Source organism: Peromyscus californicus, unplaced genomic scaffold, assembly GCF_007827085.1.
Source record: "Peromyscus californicus insignis strain IS unplaced genomic scaffold, ASM782708v3 Scaffold_12__1_contigs__length_115047231, whole genome shotgun sequence".
Lineage (NCBI taxonomy): Eukaryota > Metazoa > Chordata > Mammalia > Rodentia > Cricetidae > Peromyscus > Peromyscus californicus.
In genome coordinates, this window is record NW_026294413.1 from 100,633,919 (window position 1) to 100,654,255 (window position 20,337).

General features: G+C 42.7%; 1 protein-coding gene across 3 annotated transcripts in view; it reads right to left on the reverse strand.

Moving 5' to 3' along the window:
• Sh2d4b (SH2 domain containing 4B) overlaps positions 1 to 20,337 on the reverse strand; it is a 90,754-nt gene that overhangs the window by 52,509 nt on the left and 17,908 nt on the right. For 2 of the 3 annotated variants that reach the window (XM_052734377.1, XM_052734375.1), the window contains exons 2-3: positions 15,760 to 15,923; positions 14,086 to 14,233 (exon numbers count right to left, since the gene is read on the reverse strand). In XM_052734377.1, coding sequence (XP_052590337.1) covers positions 14,086 to 14,233; positions 15,760 to 15,923 — 312 coding nt within the window. The remainder of the gene's footprint in view (positions 1 to 14,085; positions 14,234 to 15,759; positions 15,924 to 20,337) is intronic. The other variant, XM_052734376.1, reaches the window with a different exon arrangement.

The window sequence follows — 20,337 nt, forward strand, 5'->3', positions numbered from 1 at the left end:
GTGTGGCCTCATCAGACAAATCTCCTTGTTACTATTATTTGTCTGTTTAATTAGCCTATTGAAAATGAGTGGCCAAGCTTAACTTGGTAAAGCTGCAGACCCCAGGCTCTGATCTTAATAATTCTGGTAATAGTAGTACTTGGTGAATTAAAGTGAACAATACTGATGTAGCTTGTGAATTAATTGTTATTCAATAAATTCTCATATTGTGGAAGGATACAAACATGTTTGCATAGCTCATTAGTGACAAAGAAGTTTAACCAGACACTCCTGTAACTCCAGGATTCATTTTCATGGAGTCAGATTAGCCTATAGCCCAGTGGCTGAACCCCGGGTTCCAAGAAGGTAGTCTGACAGCAGACACATCCTGCTGGCCAACACAGTAATTTTTTCACTAGTTCACAAGACATTCAGTAGCTGGGACAGAGCTAACAAGCTGGTGTTAGTTGGCTATGATTGTTATTAGAGACAAACACACTGCAAAACAATTATTCACCTTCCCTGTACACCCTGGAGGCATCCCTAGCTATCTTCCCACTGCTCCGGGTTCAGACCTTAATATCTTTCTTCCCTACACATCTCTCCCCATTCTGCCTGATAGCTCAGGCCTTTCTGTTATGATATATTATGCACGTGCAGGGAAACATGCTGGGCAGATGGGAGGCTGGGGAGGGCAGGGCTGCAGTGTGTGGAAAGTCATTCACACCCAGGCGCTCCATCCACTCGGAAATGGTTTATTATAATAGGAGATAAAGAGACAGAAAAGACAGAAAACAGAGAGAGAAAGAGAGGTGTATGCACCTCATGGTGGGAAGAAGGAAAGTGGAAAAAAGAGAGAGAGAGAGAGAGAGAGAGAGAGAGAGAGAGAGAGAGAGAGAGAGAGAGAGAGAGATGGGGGTAGGGAGGAGTTTTTCCTTAGAATGAGGTTTTTACATCAGGACACAGGGGGCACCAAGGGGCAGGATTTCAAGGGGCAGATCAGAACCTTAACACTTTCTCTCTTTACTTCCCACCTCCTTCAGGTTGGAAGGAGGAACAGATTCAATATCCTGAGGAGTAAACAAGTGGAACAGAGGGAGACAGGTTCAGCTGCTCCACAAAAAGAACCTGCAGCCAACCTCAGGTCCTCAGCACCACTACTGACAGTATCTGGTGCCTCCAAATCCTGGACCTCTGGGATTCTGGATTGAGCCAGCTCACTGCCTGTCCCCTTCCTACACCCTCACCAAATTCCTGAATGTCTTGCCTCTGTCTTGATATTTTCTTTTTTTTTTTGGTTTTTCGAGACAGGGTTTCTCTGTGTAGCTTTGCGCCTTTCCTGGGACTGACTTGGTAGTCCAGGCTGGCCTCGAACTCACAGAGATCCGCCTGGCTCTGCCTCCCGAGTGCTGGGATTAAAGGCGTGCGCCACCACCGCCCGGCGATATTTTCTTGTACCACTTCTCCTCTCTCACTTTTTCTGTCCATGTATAATTTTTTTTCTAGCTTTAGGTACTATATTAATGACTAAAAAAAGAAAGGTAAAATAACTGTAAATCCTTTATCCTGTATTTTTTAAAAATGACATTTTGGGGCTGGAGAATTTTCACAAAAGAATGACCAGTATATATGACCATGTCTAGGAGACTACCATAGGCCATGGGACCAGAAGAATTCTCATGGGATGCTGTGTGGTCTGACATCCAAGGTACAAGTAGAACATAGTCCAGTGAGTACAGGGAAAGACATTTTCCAGACAGCAGGAACAACATAGACAAAAGTCCAAGCGTTGCAGTACACATCAGCCTAGTTGAGGAGAGAGACTCATTGAGCCTAGAGTGGGAAAGTCAGAATTCTACAGTGGGTGTGCTTGAGAAAGCATCTGACACATAGGAGGTTTCTGTGAGTGATAAAATGCTGAGATTAAGGAGCACAGGGTTTAAGGGCAAAGCTCAAGTAGTCATACTGAGGGGACATTTACATACATATAGACGGACCCACTGGTGTGACTGAAAGACAGCAGACAACTCAAAAGAAAGAGTTGGAATCAGAGAAGAAGACTGATAAAGAAAGCCAAGGTTAAGCTAATAACCTAGAAGGAAGGATGCCTGTGAACAACCAGGAAGAGGGAGCATTTAAGGCAAAGAGAGCAGTGAGCCGAAATGAAGACTACTGAAGACATTACCAAGGCAAGAAAGCTACCAGAGACTGCTGGGTGCGATAAGTGGAAGTGACTAGAGAACGTGACAAGAGCAGCCCTCATGGAACAGAGGGACAGTTATCCAGGTACCACAGGGAGGAAGTAGAGATGGCCACAGACAACCCATCAGGACATCCAAAATGAGAGAAATGTGGGGTTACAGTAGACACACAATGGCTTCTCAGCTTTTTGGCTAAGATCCCTCAAAGATAGACATGGGTAGGGTGGCTTTGACATGGGAAATCCTAAGGCAGTTCCTGACTGATAGAAAATTGTAAACAATGTTCCCAACTCTAGTGCATATAGTAAACTGTTTTGTTTAAAAGCCCTACTTCACCTTCACCACAATCTCAGCAGCATGGGTAGCACCCCTCATGCTGGCACAGCCCTTCATATTTTACCTAATGCATTTCCTTTTCCTCCTCTGAGCTTCCTGATCTCTGACAATGGTTCCTGCATCACTCAGTCCACAAGACACCAACCAAAGCAACGTGCCCACAGACACTTCAGATCCTTCACCCACCTGAAGGGATCTTCCAGACAGACAGTTGGCTCCTCCTGTCAGAGCCAGGAGCCCCAAATTCAAACTGTATTAATTTGCTGTTACAAAATATCACTGCCTATGTGGCTATACACAAGAAAGTGTTTCTTCACAGATCTAGAAGTGTCATGTCCTAACTCACATCGGCAGGGTTGGTTCATTCTAAAGATCCCTCTTGGCCTGCAGGCGGCCACCTTCCTGCTGCTTCACACTGTGTCCTATTTACTCTTCTTAGAAGGATACCAGTCATACTGAATTCAGGCCTACCCAACACTGAAGACTGCATTTTAGCTAAAATTACCTCTGCAAGGACCTTGCCTTCAAATGCAGTTATGTTCTGAAGCACTGGGAGTTTCAGACTTCATTGTAGAAGAAGGGGGCAGGGGCAATTGAGCTCATATTGAGAAGATTGCACTCTAGAGAAGGGCCAAAGGGTCAGAACTGGTGTGCTGCTTTTCCCACATCAAATTACAATGTGAAGTACACAAGCCAGCTGTGGGTGACAGGAGGCAGAACGTTAAACAACGGTGTCATTGTTCAGCCTTTTCTCCTCTCGAGAGTGGGACACTGCCCAGGAGCCAGTGGTCTACAGCAACCTCCTCTCTCAAAGGAAAATGACTGGCCATTCACTGTGACAAAGGCAAACCTCTTCACAAAGATGAAGACAATAAAGAAAACAGTTTGCAACTACAAATCCACAGAATTGCATCTTTCTCCTCAAGGACTCACTAAAATGGCTCAACTCTCACAGCTGGAATTACCTAAACATCCTCATTGTTGGGGAAACCATCAGAACTGTTGGGCCAGTCTGAGATCACTGAAGAAAAGTCCATCTTACTAAGTTGAGCAGTCAAAGGCCAACTCAACCAAGACGCAGGCACACAAATACATTTCATCCAGGAAGCACATGACATTGTCTTGTGCTGGCTATCCAAGGCCCTCTGAAATTATTCAATCCCTCTTCTCCTGATAACCTGTCAGTAACAGCATACTGCTGAGACTTGTTTCTACCTAACCCCAGTGGAATAAGTCAGATCCAAAATGCTTTTTCTGGAAGAAATCAACATTTTTGCAGTATTCTTGTCCCTATGTGCCACTGTACCCTGTGAGATGTACATTCCAGAACAACAGGGCTGGAACCGTGTTATTCATTCCTCCCTCTCCAAGTCACAGGGCAGGGTCTGGCAGTAGGTAGTTCTTAAATGCCACATGGATTAATGAATAGTAAAGACAGCAGCGCTTATGATAATCCATGAGAGGGAGAAGGTGAGCCAGGTCATGTCGTGTTCCTGACAGCCTTGTGAAAGCACTACAAAGTTTTTGTTTCTTTTTATTTTATGTACATGGGTGTTTTGTCTTCCTGTATGTCTTTGCATCACTGTGTTCAGTGCCTGAGGAAGCCAGAAGAGGGTGTTGTATCCCCAGGAACTAGAGTTACAGATGGTTGTTAGCTACTATGTGTGTGCTAGAAATCAAACTCCAGGTCTCCAGAAGAGCAGCCAGTGCTCACTCCTTCCTTCCTTCCTTCCTTCCTTCCTTCCTTCCTTCCTTCCTTCCTTCCTTCCTTCCTTCCTCCCTCCCTCCCTCCCTTCCTTCCTTCCTCTCTCTCTCTCTCTTGTTTTCTTTTTTTGCTGGGAGTGGGGTTCAAGATATAATATCTCTCTGCATATCTCTGGCTGTCCTGGAACTCATTCTGTAGACCACGCTAGCCCCAAACTCAAAGATCCACCTGCCTCTGCCTCCCGAGTGCTAGGATCATAGGCATGCACCATCACTGCCCAGCTAAGCCAGTGTTCTTAATCACTCAACACGTCTCCAGCCCTGAGTCCTCAATTTTCAAGAGGAAAGTGAAATGAGAAATGGAAAGTTTGACCACCATTTATGATCTTATTGGGACCAAGACATTGACATTTGGTGAGGATATCATCCAGTCATTAAAATGAACTAACTTAAAAGTAAAGGGCAGGGGGAGTAAAACCAGAGTGACCTCAAATAAGGAAAATGAGATAAAGTTGGCGATTGGCAAGGTACTTGGAAGTCAAGAAGGAAAGTGAAGGGAACAGAGGAAGAGCACTATTCTCAGTGTGCCTTGTTCTGTGATCTTGAGCAGGAGAAACATCTAGAAGTGGCCTTATAATTGAGAAAAGAGTAGCAGGGTACAATAAGTATCTGGCCCCAGTATCTCCTTTTTATTAAAGAAGCACTTTTATATGCATGTATATTGCATTCTAATGGCACCAGACACAAGACGATGGATTGGTATGAATTGGTATGGGGTTTGTTTTGTTTTGGGTTTTTTGTGTGCCTTTTCCTCCCTTACCTTTATTGTGTGTGTATTTGTTTTGTTTGCATGTATGTTTGTGTATCACATGCATGGCAGCATCCACAGAGGTCAGAAGACCACCTAGAACTGGAATTACAAACTGTTGTTAACACCCACATAGAGATGTGGGTGCTGAGAATCAAACCTGGGGTCTCTGAAAGAGCAGTCAGGGCTCTTAAACTCAACCCTTTCTCCAGCCCACAAGAGAATGGTTTTCTGTTGTATGTTTTTGGTTTTGTTTGTTTGTTTGTTTCATTATTTGTTTGTTTGTTGCCAGGTACTACAGTTTGGAAGCAGAGCTACGGACATGCTGGGCAAATGTTCTACTACTGAGCCACAGATGAATCAGAGATGCTTTTTAAACACAGATGACCAATTTGCACTATGTTCCATGTGGGCCTTCCATTACAAGCCCACACAAAGATAATGTAATTTACTTTTCTTTTTCCATTTTTTAAAGTAAATTGTCGGCATTATCTTTTCAACAACCTGGAAAATTAGAAGAAGCTGTCTACACCCTCAAGGCACACCATCCCAAGCAAGACTCATCCTCTCTCAACCACAAGTTTCTCAGATTCTCTCCTCTCTAGCCTCCACCCACCCAAACTCTCTTTTTCAGAACTGAAACCTCTGCATGGCTGACCCAAGCATGTCCATTCCCCTTCAAGTCCACACCTGTGTCCAGCTTCCACAGCTACCATCTACCTATCCCTCAGCCTGTCTTCACATTTCACTCCAACCCCACCACACCCTACTAAATGAGCCACCACCAATGTTTCTCTGTGTCCAACTTTTCTTTTCTGCCTTTAGTCACAGAGTCCATCTCAACTTCATACTTAACCATTGCAAAAATCTCGAACTGACCTCTTTTCCTGAAGCTATAACTGGAACTATACTGTCTCCAGCATCCTAAAATTAACCCAGTCATGTCCCTACATAACAAAACATCATTTTTTGCCCACACTTTTAAAAGTAATGTTCAAAGACTCCACAACCTATCCTTCTGGGCTTATGCTTGATTCCATCCATCACGGGCTTTTTTCTCATCCACCAGCAGACCTTCCTTTCTCCCACTTACCTCCTCTGCTCTCTACTTTTTGTTCAATCAGACTCCTGAAGGCACTGCTGTGCCATATTCTAGTCCTCTGAGTGTAGTTGGGGCAAGAGTTACTCAGTCTCTTCCTTGTTGTAAGTTTCTTGAGAGAAAGTAGTTTATACCTGCTCCCTCACTTTCCAAAATCCAACCCATACTTGGGTTCCCAGGAAAAGAAAATATATATATTAAATAAAAGCGGTTACTGCATTCCTACATTGTGAATGTTGGAATCATAACATCAAAAGATGCAATAAAAACAATCCAAGTCATTCTCTAACCTGATACATAAATCCCTCATTTGGGTTCTTTACTGCTGCAAAGAAACTACAAGAAAACAAACTGCTCAACACAACAACTTAACACTTCATTCACTTGGGATTCTGTAGGTTAATAATTCAGGCAGAACCTGGTTAGGTGGCTCTTTTGTACCACACAGTATCACTGAGGTTGGATCCTTAACTGAGCTCATTCCCTGGGATTGGCTGGCAGAAAAAGGGGGGGATTCAGCGTGTGCTGCCTGCTTGAATACTCTCCAAATAGTCGCACAGGCTTCCTTTCAACAGGGTAGCCTAGGGCATAGGACTATTTGTGAGCACTACAAGAGGTGTAAGAAGAAGCTTGGGTCTCCTGCAGGCTTTCCTCAAAAGGGGCATGGACAGAATACACCCAAGTACCATGTACATACGGGAAAGCTAGCCAAAGATGCTCACTTTTCATTTTATGCTAACCCAAACTGAAAATACCCTTGATTCAACCAGGAAAAATTAGGAAATACTAAAACACAATTTGCTTATTCGAACTTATAAATCCATTAATGTGAATAAATTTTTAAGCAATTGAGCGCTAAATTAAAATAGATAATGATATAATCTGTAAAAAGATGGCCCAGGGGCTAAAGGGGTGCACTTTGTTTGTTTGTTTGTTTGTTTGTTTGTTGTTTGTTTGTTTGTAGACTGGCTCTCTCACACAGTTCTGGCTATCCTAGAACTCACTACATAGACCAGGCTGGCCTCAAACATATAGAGGCCCGCCTCTGCTTCTTGAGTTCTGGGATTAAAAACATATACCACTATGCCCAGCTGGTTAAAGGATTTACTCTTCTTGCAGAGGACCTGGGTTCAGTTCCAGCACCCACATGGTGGTTCACAACCACCTGTAAATCCAGCTACAGGGGATCAGATGCCCATTGGCCTCTGTGGGCACCTGCACATGCCGTGCACATAAACTTGTGCAAATGTACACATACACAAATAAATAAATCTTTTTTTTAAGAAAAGGGAAAAATATGGGCATGTGAAACCTTAGTAGTTTTATAAACATTGGTATGCTTTAAATACAAAGCAAAAATGGAAAATATTGTCTGTTGCATTTCTGAGTTAAATTTGTTTGTATATTTAAATGCTTCATTTAAAAAAAATACTTGATTTTTATACAGCCATCGTGATCTCAGTGCTCATGCAAGAGACTAAGGTAGAAGGATTTTGAGTTTGAGGCTAGCTAGGCTACACAGCAAGTTTTAGGTTAGCCTGGACTATATAGTGGGACTATGTCACAGAATAAATAATCAGTTAAATCAACTATTTGCAAAAAGGGTTTTAAATAGAAGTTATAAAGAATTGTTTCTAGTACACTCCACACATCAAAGTTTTTCTCAAGGCCAATACAGACTTAAAGGAAGAGGAATACCCCACTCTAAAAGGAAAATTGGCAAAGGATTTGCTGCCAGCCATATTCATCCCAGCAGAAAATCTTTCTGAGACAACATTTCATCAGCACATCTTAAGTACTTCCTGGGAGTTTCATAATGAAGACTGGTGTGCAAAAGAAAGACCACACATACACACACACACACACACACACACACACACACACACACACACACACCACACACACCACACACATCACACACCACACACACACACCACACATACATACCACACACACACACACCACACATACATACCACACACACACACACACACCACACACACCATACACATACACACCACACACATACAAATACCCACACATACACACCACACACACACACACACACACACACACACACACACCACACCACACACATACATCACACACATACATACACACCACCCACATACAAACACACACTACACACACACACCACAGACACACACACACCACAGACACACACACACATCACACACATACACACATAACACACAACACACACACACACACACACAACACACACACACACAGAGACACACACACACACTCTTCAGCCGAGACCAAGCCACCTGGAACACATCCTGAAATAACACCTCTCCTGCAGTCTCACATTTCTGAGGCTTCTCAAAGTGAAGCCATGCTAAATCAAGGTGCCTACTTCTATTAAAGTTCAAACATGCATATTTAACAACTTGAATTTTAAAACAAAGACACATACATCAAAACTAGAACCTTCTTTGGAAACAACACCAGATACATATATTTGAGTCCTTCGGTGGCCTGAAGGTCTGGCCAGGTGGCCTCACTGATACCACTGTGAGCCCTGGCAGAATACCCCACAATCTATCACCCTTCCATCACTGAGGCTTTCAAGGAGATCATCAGCCAGAGAATCTCTACCAGTAACATGACCCCTCTGTGATCTCCCTGTGCAGTGAACCCAAGACCCAGCTCTACCTCACCTCACTCCAAGTGTCTAGACTCTGCCCAGTGTGTGGAAAAAGGAGACCAAAATGTAGCCAACAATGATAACTCTTAGAGATGCAGAAAATGAACTGCTCTTCTTCCCTAGCCAACTTAAAGCTAAATCATATATAATCTGGTTTATATATTGTAAATTATATATGTAATGTATATATAAATTATATATAGATCATATATAAATCAAGTATAAACCTCTCTCCATACTTGGATCAGATAGTATATAAAGTGAGGGGAGGGGAGGTTGGCACCTGATGTATAAAGTGAGGACAGGACCACTCCAAGGTATAATTAAGGGGAAGATTTTTATTTAGATATGGGGGAGAGTACAGCCAGAGGCATCTGGAAGAGTCTAGAACAGAGGGAAAAGTAGTAGACTGAGCATGGCCAGCAGAATGGACTGGACCATGAGGAAGTTTGGGGGAGAAGAGAACCAAGAGAGGGGGGCAAGAGAGAGAGAACTAGGAGAGAGCCAAGAAAGCACAAGGCCAAAATGGGCAGGGTTGTGTAGGAATGAGGAGCTGGGGGAAGAGAAGTCCAGAAGCTGGAGAAGTTTTTTGGGGGGCGTGCCAGGATGAGAAGAGCTGAGAACAGCCAGAGGTACTGAGTGAGCCTGGAGCCAGCAGCAGACATTCTGTATGCTAATAGTCACCACAGTTAGTCATTTATCCCAAATTTCTTTTGAACCTGACAGATAGGACATGCCTCATAGTTTTACTCTTGACTACAATAGGTATAATAGCAATGGCTGTGGTTCTGACGGGTCCTTACTCAGAGGAGATGCACGCAGAGGGCTTAGAGTGTCATCAGGCCATGAGGAAACACTAACCTCCATCTATCTCTAAAAAGGGAGGTCTTCTTGGAACATAGCCACAGGCATATGGTATACAGTGACTATTGTACTACAATGCAAACTGAGTAGTGCCACATAGATGGCATGGCCGCTGTAGCCTAAAATACTACATGACAATGTTCAGAAAGTACTTAGCTGACACTTGAGTATCATTATCTATGCAACCTTCTTTTAAGTTGTTCAGCAAAATAATGACAAAAAGATGCATAAAAGTACATATAAAGATGTGTATCTGTATATATATATGCACATACACAAGTGTGTCTATGTATATACATGTGTTTATATATGTGTATACATATGTATATAGATGTGTACAGGTATAAGTGTACTCAGTTTTTACCAGGGTTCAGAAAACTTATAGGTTTATGGAAGTTCCTGAGACTGTTTGGAACCAGGAAACCATTGATTTTACAAGTGTGTAAATAAAAAAAATAATGAAGACAAAAGTGGCTTTGGATCACAAGAGAAACAACACATTCCCAAAGAATATTCCAAGCCTGAATATTTTTTTAAAATGTCCATTTTCCACAAACACAGCTACAGCGTGACGCAATCCCAGTAAAAATCTCCATGAATTGTTATTTGAGGGGAAAAACAGTAAGAAAAATAGTTTAAAAGTTCTGCTGGTAGAAGAAAAAATATAAGTGAGGTTATTTGCCAAAAACGTTTTGAAAATAAAGCAAAATGATGGGGTTCTTACCTAAACAGATGCTAAAGAATTATTTTAAAGCTATGATAATTAAACAGTTATTCTGGCCTGGGAATAATAAATCATAGCGGAAAACTGAAGAGATCCGGGGCAGGTAAAGAGTCAACGCCAGCCAAGATAGTAGACAAAGGGAGACGGGGGGCACCCACTGCGGTAACGCCCGAGAGCTGGGGAAAAACACAGTCAGAGCACGATACTGTACACTCTCCCAAGACGGAGGAAAACTAAATACAGAGAAACAAGAGCATGAAAGGTATAAAAAAACAAATGTAAGGAAGCTTTCTGGGCCTAAAACAAATAATAAAGGAAAAGATTAATGAGCTTGGCTCACCAACATTTTGAGCTTCTATACATCTGAAAATACGATAACCAAAACTAAGAAAAGCAATAGCTGCTGAGGAACGGATCTCAACTTCCTCACTACGCTATTGCTAGGGAGGAAGGAACAGGTTTTAAAATAGGCAGATGCTGTAAAGACACTGACAAGTGAAACTCAAAGCATAACTCCTTCCAAAGCTGCGCATGGAGAGACCGGACCAAACTCCAGCTTAGCTTCCAGCTCCTAAGATCATGTCCCCAGGATGAATCCAGATCCACTCAAGGGCCTGCTTGAGAAAGCTTGGTGATGCCAGAAAAATGTGCAATGTGGTCTAGCCTGCACCTGGCGGCTGTCTGTACTTACAGCACTCCTTACAGGGAACTTGAAGCTGTGATGACATCTCTTTCAACTCAGAAGCATGTGTCTGGATGCCCAGAGAGCTTCTTTGGCACTGTAATCACCAGCAGGAAGGGCTCCTTCCCCCAGCTTCTGAAGGAGGACAGACGCCCCACTTCACCAAGTGCCTGGCCTAGGGAACTCAGCATCTCATTAGAAACTGCCCTGCTTCTAGCTTCTTTCCTCCTCTAACACTGCTCTGAGCAGGCTCTCCCCTGCCCTGCCCTCCAGTGCTCATTCCCACAAATCACCACAAATGTTGAGGGATCGAAGCTCTCTCCTCCACTGTCAGTAGTCACCAAAAGGAAAAATCTTTTGTGTTTTGTTTTTTTGGCAAATGTTGAATATGAAACCCAGGGCCTTGTGCATACTGTATTCCCAGCCTCGTCTCTGTTTTCCTGCCTTGACTAATGTCCAGCTGTGTTTGGTTTCAACAATACAATGTACAAAATAGTACAATGTAGGAATTGAATGTGATTTTTTTTTGTTTTCTGTTTATCTGTATTTGTGTGTGTGTTTTCTAATAAATAAACGTATTGTACCTATAATGAAAAAGAATGTTTTCAGGTGATTTAAGCTTCCTACCTGTTGTAGTTTCCTTTCTGTTGCTATGATAAAAATACCCTGACAAAAACAACTCAGGAGGAAAGGGGTGATTCTAACTCACAATTGTAGGTTGCAGTTCATCATGGTGGGAACTCAAAGCAGCTGGTCACGAGCAGAGAAAATGGATGCCTGCATGCTTACACTCAGCTCACCTTCTCTTTTCCACAGTCCAGGGTCCAAGTCCAGGGTCCAAGCCCAGGGCACAGTGCTCCCGTTTTTAGGCTAAGTCTTCACACATCAATTAATGTAATCCAGATAATCCCCCACAGATAGGCGAATGAGCCAACTAATTTAGACAGTTCCTCATGAACACTCCCTTTCCAGGTGATTCTAGATTGTGTCAAGCTGACAATTAAAGCCAACCATTACACTACCAGAGAACAGGGAACTTCATTTACCAATTCCAAAACCCTACAGATCTAGTTAATAACACCACATATCCAGACATTCCTAGGTCAAAAATGTACTTATGTCCTCTCCCTAAATCTTCATAAAAAAATAAAAGGCTTTCCAAGCATGCTGGCAAAAATTTGTAATTCTAAGACTCAAAGGGCGGAGGTAAGTGAATCTCTGGGAGTTCAAGGTCAGCCAGGGCTACCTAGTGAGGCCCTGACAAAACAAACAAATCCAAAGTAGACTATTCTTCCTACCATTTTACCAAAAGCAAGTCAATAACTCAGAGAAATTTAGCAAATGTACAGGCTGGCTTTGTGTATCAACTCCTCACAAGCCAGAATCATCACAGAGGAAGGAGCCTAGAAGACAAGCTATGTGGGTTGCAGAGGGCAGAGCCAGAGAAGTGATCCAAGCCCTTTGGAGTAGTCCAGAAGATTGTGATTGGATCCCAGATGGTAAGAATTTGGTCCTGCTTTGATGTGACTGTGCTCTGATTTTTCCCTCTTGAAGTAAGAAAGTATTTTACTGGAGCCCACAGTTGAGAGGCTTTGAATTTAAAAAGATTTTGGATTTTAAGAGATTGGCTGTTTTAAAGGGGCTGAAATTTTAAGGTGTTTGAATTTGTAAAGACTGTGGAACTTTTAAAGTTATATATGTTTTTAATGTGAGATTTTGTGAATAAATAAGAAAGGAAGGAGTGTGATGTGTTTGTGTGATGTGTTTGTGTGTCCTGTTGACAAGGGGTCAGTTGTACTGGCTGATTTTGTGTGTCAACTTGATACATGCTAGTCATCAGAAAGGAAGGAGCCTCAGTTGAGGAAATGCCCCCATGAAATAATGTGTTTTCTCAATTAGTGATCAATGGGGGAGGGTAGTGCCATCCCTAGGCTGGTAGGCCTGGATTATGGTAGAAAGCAGGCTGAGCAAACCATGGGAAGAAAGCCAGTAAGCAGCATCCCTCCATGGTTTCCGCATCAGCTCCTGTCTCCAGGTTCCTGCCTTGCTTGAATTCCTCTCCTTACTTTCTTTGATGATAAACAGCAATGTGGAAGAGTAACCTTATAATAAGGCTTGTAGAGGGCCCATAGGGTCAAGGAAATTGGCTCAAACCAGTTGCCAAGGCATGCACATAAGGTACTTTCTTATGAGCCAACCAACCTGGAGTCTGCCTGAAGGCCTAACAAGAGGTGCTGTCAGAGTTTCCAGTTGCTGTCAGAGTTCCTGATCATGCAGAGTCTCCCTGAGGGCCTAGCAACAGGTGCTGTCAGTTCCTGGTCACTGTCAGAGTTCCTGATCATGCCCAGTCAATGAGGGATGACCATGCAATGCCACCAGATTGTGACACTGACTGGATGCTGAGAGGAGGGTGTATAAGACCCTCCCCATTATTAAATAAAGGAGTTTATTGTTTGTCTTCAACTGACTCCCAGTGTCTGTGCCATTGATGCCGCGTCTTCTCACCCCTTTCCCTGAGGGAACTGTTAGACTCCAGCAACATAAGCTGAATAAACACTTTTCTTCCCAACCTCTTTTTGGTCATGGTGTTTTGTTGCAGCAGTAGAAACCCTAACTATGACAGAAAGTATCTCAGGGTCATAAAGCAATCAGTAGTAGAACTGGAAGTGAATTCCAGCTGAGCTGGTCAGAAGTTCCTGGGGCCTCATTTCACAACATGCTCAGTTTGGGATAAAGAAGGCCAATATTCTGTTCCTAACTCTTTACACAACCACTATTATGTGTGGCCTTGGCAATTCATTTTCCTTTTCTTGCCCTCACTTCCTCATCTATACAAAAAGGAGATAGATGGGCCTAAGGGGTGTCAACTTCCTTCCAGGTTAGGTATGCCAGATTTCTGTCTTATTGCACACCCAGGCCAACCAATGGCCAAGAACAGATTCCAATCAGACAGTGGCCACATCAAACTTGGAGACTAGAGTAGGTGCCCCTCCCAGGTGCCCCATGTGCTGTCCCACCTTGAATTCCTCATGTATACGTTCCTCCAGAATTTTGGCAGCCTTGCGGTCCTCCATCTCCACTTTCCACCTCTCCGCTAGGATCCGGGCTTTCTCATTGGCCAAGGCATCCCGGAACTTCTTGGTGATCTCTGCTTCTTTCTGTCTCCTTCCAAGAGAGTAGCAGCAGGGGTGAGCTTAAGTAAAAAACTAGAAGAGCATGACACAACGCAACTTCAAGTAAAAGCAATGAGCAGCCTTCCCTTGGTACACAGAACAGCAAACACATTTTGCTAAGATTACCAGAGCTCACAATGGCAAAGGAAGGTGGAGAGAAGGAAGGGTAAACCAGCAAGATCATTCTGGAAGCTCAGAAACAAGAAGTGAAAATCCCATTTCTCATTCAAGTAGCCAAAGGTGTATATAGTAGATGTTCAGCAGAGTTTTATGAAAAGAAATGATGAGCTAGGCAGTGGTGGTGCACGCCTTTAAACCCAGCACCCAGGAGGCAGAGCCAGGTGGATCTCTGTGAGTTTGAGGCCAGTCTGGTCTGTAGAGTGAGTTCCAGGACAGGCACCAAAACTACACAGAAAAACCCTGTCTTGAAAAAAAAAAAGAAAGAAATTATGAGCAATTCAAATATTTATCAAAAACACAAATAAGTTGCAGTCCTGTGTAATAGAACACTACTGAGAATCTTCAACAACCTTAGGATTTGAACTGATGGAATCTGTCAAGGTATAAATAAAACCTTTTGTCTCTTAAATACTCTTCATGGTTAGCTTGGTTAGTGGGTGTTCTTGAGTTCATTATGATCTTCAGTTTTGTTTGCATTTTTACAATTTTACAACTAAAACACCATCATTCAGACTTGATAATGGAGGACACTAAAGACACTGTCACATGGATTTCCAAGTTTGGCGAGGAAAAAAAAAAATGTTAAAAGTTGTTGATAAAAAGAGTCTGACTCTAAACTTTCCTGAGGGCTCATCTGTCCTTCTACTGTGAATGCATAAATCATATTCAGAGGAACAACAGAAGCCATGGTGAAACATTACTGCTAGACCATCCCTGTGAGAACTTCCCAGAGTGGCTAGGGCTGTGGAAATGGTTCAGTTGGTAAAACACTTGCCATGTGAGCACAGAAAAAGAATTCAGATCCCTAGAGTCCTCATCATAAATCTGGATGCAGTAGCACATGCTTATAATCCTAGCACTGGGACGACAGAAACAGGAGGATCCCTAAAATTCACTGGCTACCAAGTCTAGCTGCATTGGTGAGAGACTCTGCGTCAAAAAATAGTGTGGAGAGTGACAGAAGAAGATATCTGACATTGATCTCTGGCTTTTACACACACAAACACAGGCACATGAGCACATGAACATGCACCACACGCTATCCATCCTGTCCAGGTAAATCCAAACTTCAGGCATACAGAAAGGGGTGATAGGTTGTTAGGCATATCACCAATAGGAGAAAACTGAGGTCCCAGACTAGTTGATTGGTGGGTCTAACACTTGAACCCACAAGGTTTACTGATGGGAGATCTTGATGCCTTGGTTATTTGATCTTTACAGAGCTCAACCCAGCCAGCCACTGACCAGTACCTCATTTTCCACCCATAGCTTAGATCTATCTACCCAGGGCTCCACGCTCAGGCCCCACCCGGCACCCTCCCTGCCAGCACCTCTCACCAGAGCTCCTCAGCTTCTCTCTGTGCTTGCAGCCGTGCTCTCTCTGCAATCAGCTCCTCAGAGATCTCTTCATAGGGCTTGTCACCAGGGCCTTCCCCCATGACCCACACCCAGACCTCGCCATCGGCTCCCAGCAGCCACTGGATGTGCTTGTTGCTTGCTGCCTCACAGTGGAAGGAGAAACAGAGAGAAAAGAAGAAACATCTGGTTTCTAGGTAAGGAGCAAGCTGAACTGGTATACAGCACATGTTCTATAGTTATGATACAACTCAACAGAGCAACAGTGGCTTCGGTGCAGATTCAAGACATTCCCTGACGCCATCCCCTCTAGGGAGCAATGTCACAGCCGCGCCAGCATCGGAGGCTAGCGTCAGAGATGAGCTCTCATGAGGTCAACATCAGCAAAAATATCAAGGGTTAGTGTGATACTCTGTAGGCAACGACTTCTGCTACTCCCAGGCTGAGGCAGTCAGGTGTCAGCGTGTCTTCTCTGCTCTCTCATTTTTCTATCCACTGACTATAAAGAAGGAATCAGAAATGGTAGAGTTGCAAGATGAAGCAGCCTGGAGCCTGGTGTTTCTGTGATATACATCATGCTGTAATTTGAACAAGAAATAAACCTTTGCTGGATGCCGCCACCGAAAGCCCTTAGTTTGCCAATAACAGCAGGCTCCACTGGTGACTGTGACTAGATCAGTGATGTTCCTCGGTGACAGGGTTGCCACAGCAATAGAAACCCTGCATCTGGCTTTAGCATCTGAGTGGTGAGTGATATCTAGCAGGCCAAACAGCTGGAGATCCATGCATGCAGGAACAAAACAGCTGTTAAAAAATGTCACAGACTCATTAGAGCCTAAAAGGCAGACCCTGTGTTTTCTGAATTGGGAAAATGAAACATTAGCAATGTGTATTGGATGCATTTGACACGGTGTTAAGAGAAAAAAAACTAAAATTCAAGAAGGAATCAAGTGTTTTGCAGGGAGAAGTGAAAGAGAATGGAGAGAATACAGAAATTTGGGGTTGGAAAAAAAAAACAAGGTTCCAAATAATAAGATATGAACCAGGCATGACGATGAATGTCTGTGATCCCAGTACTCTAGGTTGAGGCGGGAGGATCATGAACTCCAGGGTAACTGGGCAATGTGGTGAGATTCTCTCTGTCTCTGTCTCTCTCTGTCTCTCTGTCTCTCTGTCTCTCTCTCACACACACACATACACCCACACCCACACCCACACACACACACACACACACACACACACACACACACACACACACAGATGCAAAAGGTGAAATTCTGAAGAGTTTTGCATAACAGAGCTCCATCAGCTGTTTTCATGAATGAGATGCCCCAGAACACAAAGCACAGTGGCTGTGAGCATGTGCTCTCTACACTCCACTACAGCAGATGCCGCTGAATAAAACCCCCAGCCTCCAGGACCCTGTGTTTGATTACGGCTGTTTCCCAGAGGTTGCCCCAGTCTCTGACTGAGTGTGCCAGGCTCATGACGGAGGCGTTTGACTCCTTGCCAAAACTTCCTGGCATTACACAGCTCTCTACAATAAGGCCCCCAGCCACCCTCTCTCCTTTACCCAAGGTTAAGTGAGAAAAATTTAAATACATATGTAATGACATAATAGTACAAATTTTTTTCATGAAAAAAATGACTATATATAGTAAAACAACAGAATTATCTTTAGGGCTACAGTCACTGAGCCACTGCCCTAAAGGCTCAGTTGTCTGCCTTTCTTCTAGATATATAGTTGATACAATGATCAGAGTGAAGAGGCAACCTACAGGGAGAGATACAATTCTTGCAACCTATACACCCCATTAAGGGTTAGCAACCAAATACATAAGGAACTCAAGCAACACAGTATCAATAAAACAAATAATTCTGTTTCAAAATGGGTAAAGGGCTTGAATAGACAACTCTCAAAAGAATACATGCAAATGACCAGCTGTGAGAGAAAACATTCAACCTCATTCATCATCAGAGTAGCTAGCTCAAGTCAAAACACTGTGGGATATCACTCCACACTTGTTAGAAGGGTAAGCAGCAAATATATAGAACTATAAATCTTGGGGGTAGGATCTAGAGCAGTGGTTCTCAACCTGTGGATTATGACCCCTTTCGGGCAGGGAGTTTGAACGACTCTTTCACAGGGGTTTCATTTCAGATATTAACATTACAATTCATAACAGTAGCAAATTTACAGTTATAAAATAACAAAGAAAATAATTTTATGGTTGGTGGGCACCACAACATGAGAAAATGTACTAAAGTGTTGCAGCATTAGGAAGGTTGAGAACCACTGGACCGGAGAGATGCTCAGTGGTTATGTGCTGCTCTTGCAGAGGACCTGGATTTCATTCCCAGCACCCAGATGACAGCTCATAACCATCTGGAACTCCAGTTCCAGGGTACCTAACACCCTATTCTGCCCTAGTGGGCCCAGCACACATGTGGGCACAGATACAGGCCCATAGGTGAAATACCCATACACATAAAGCATTTATCTATCTATCTATCTATCTATCTATCTATCTATCTATCTATCTATCTATCTATTATCTTTCAAGACATGGTTTCTCTGTGTAGTTCTGGCTGTCCTGGAACTTGCTCTATAGACCAGGCTAGCCTTGAACTCACAGCGATCCACTTTCCTCTGCCTCCCAAGTGATGGGATAAGGATGTGCACCACCACCACCTGGCACATTTTTTTTTTTTAATAAAAGTTTGGGGGAGCATAGAAATCGAGGGACATTTGTACTCTTGTGTAAGAATGTGAATAAATGCAGCCATTGTAGAAAACAGTACAGAAATTTCTCTGAAAGCCAAAGCTAAAGGTGTCAACATGTACAATACATGCGTATATGTATATATCCAAAGGAAATTAAATCATTATGTCAAAGATGTCTGCACACTCCTGTTCATTATGCACTATGCACAACTGACATTGAGTCACTTGTGTCCACCAAGAGACATGAACACATGCAAACAATTAAAAAATTAAGGAATGAATAAAGAAAATGTGATACCATATGTACGATTGAACACTATTTGGCCCTGGAAAAGTAGGAAATCATATCATTTTTAACCATACAGGTGAATATGGGGGGCACTGTGTTAAGTGAAAGAAGCCAGACACAGAAATACAAATATCATATAAACTCACCCATGTGTGGGGAGTAACACAGTTATCAGAGAATGGGGAAAGGGATTGGAGAGAAGGCGGGATAAAGGCATGGGTCTCTAGTTGCATATATGGGCAGCACTAACTGGACTTAACTGTTTATTTAAAAAACCAAACATGAAGTTAGAAAGGGATGTGTTTGGATGAAAGGAGGAGCTGGAGAAGAAAAGAGGGATAGATGATAATATTTCATTGTATACATGTATGAAATCTCGAAAATAAAAATAAAGCACATCTTTCTCATTAGTGTACAAATTTTATCTTATCTTTAAAAATGGCAAAAACTTCAAGTATATCAAAGACGCTTTAAAATACATTTCTCTATTATTTATTATATAAAAATTGGGTCTTGTTTTACATTTTTGCAAGTCTATTGACTATTTAGCCTAATTGAAAGGAAAAGGGGTTCTTGTATCTTCTGACTTCACCCTTTTATGATAGATAATTTTGGTTGATATTTATTAAAAAATTATCCACATGTACTTGTGCTGTGGGATGTCTTTCTGTATGCTGTGAACATATGTTGCTCTGATTGGTTGATAAATAAAGTCATTTGGCTTGTGGCAGGGCAGGATGGAGCCATGTGGGAAAATCCAAGGGAGATAGTGAAAGGAGAAGGGAGAGGCAGGGAAGATGCCATCCCACTGTCCTGGGAGCAGCATGTAATGGCACATAGATAAAGCCATGGAACACATGGTAACTTACAGATTAACAGAAATGGATCAAGTTATAAGAGCTAACTAGAAAGAAGCCTGCCATAGGCCATGCAATTGGTAATTAATATTAAGCCTCTGAATGATTATTTTATAAATGGCTATGGGACCTTGGGGCCAGGAGAGACCGGAGAAACCTTCCGACTACACACTTGGAAAGAAGAAGAGTGGAGAAGACATCACAGGTTTCCCCCAGGTAGTCTTAGATACTGGACTAAGATTATATAAGCAAGGGATACCCTTTTGGTTTACTTACTTATTTATTTATTTGAGATAGGTTTTTGCTATGCAGCCTAGGCTTGCCCTGAACTCATTTATAGCCCCAATGGTCTTGAATGTATGATACTTCTCCCACCTCAGCCTCCCTAGTGCTGAATTATAGGCATGTGCCACCATGTCCAGTTAGTAGTAGATTGTTAAAGGTTAGTTACAACATGGAATCTAAACTGGATCAATAAGGTCATTGAGCTTTTTACATTAAAAGTCATCCATTGTGATGACATAAGGATGTTATCATTAGGAGAAGTTGGGTGGGAATGCTATAGGAATTCTCCAAACTCTTGAAATTCTTCTGAAATAAGACTGAATTACCTCAAATTAAAAGGTCTAAAGATTTTTTACAAGATTTTTTTTGTTTTTTTTTGTTTCTTTAGTGTGTGTGTGTGTGTG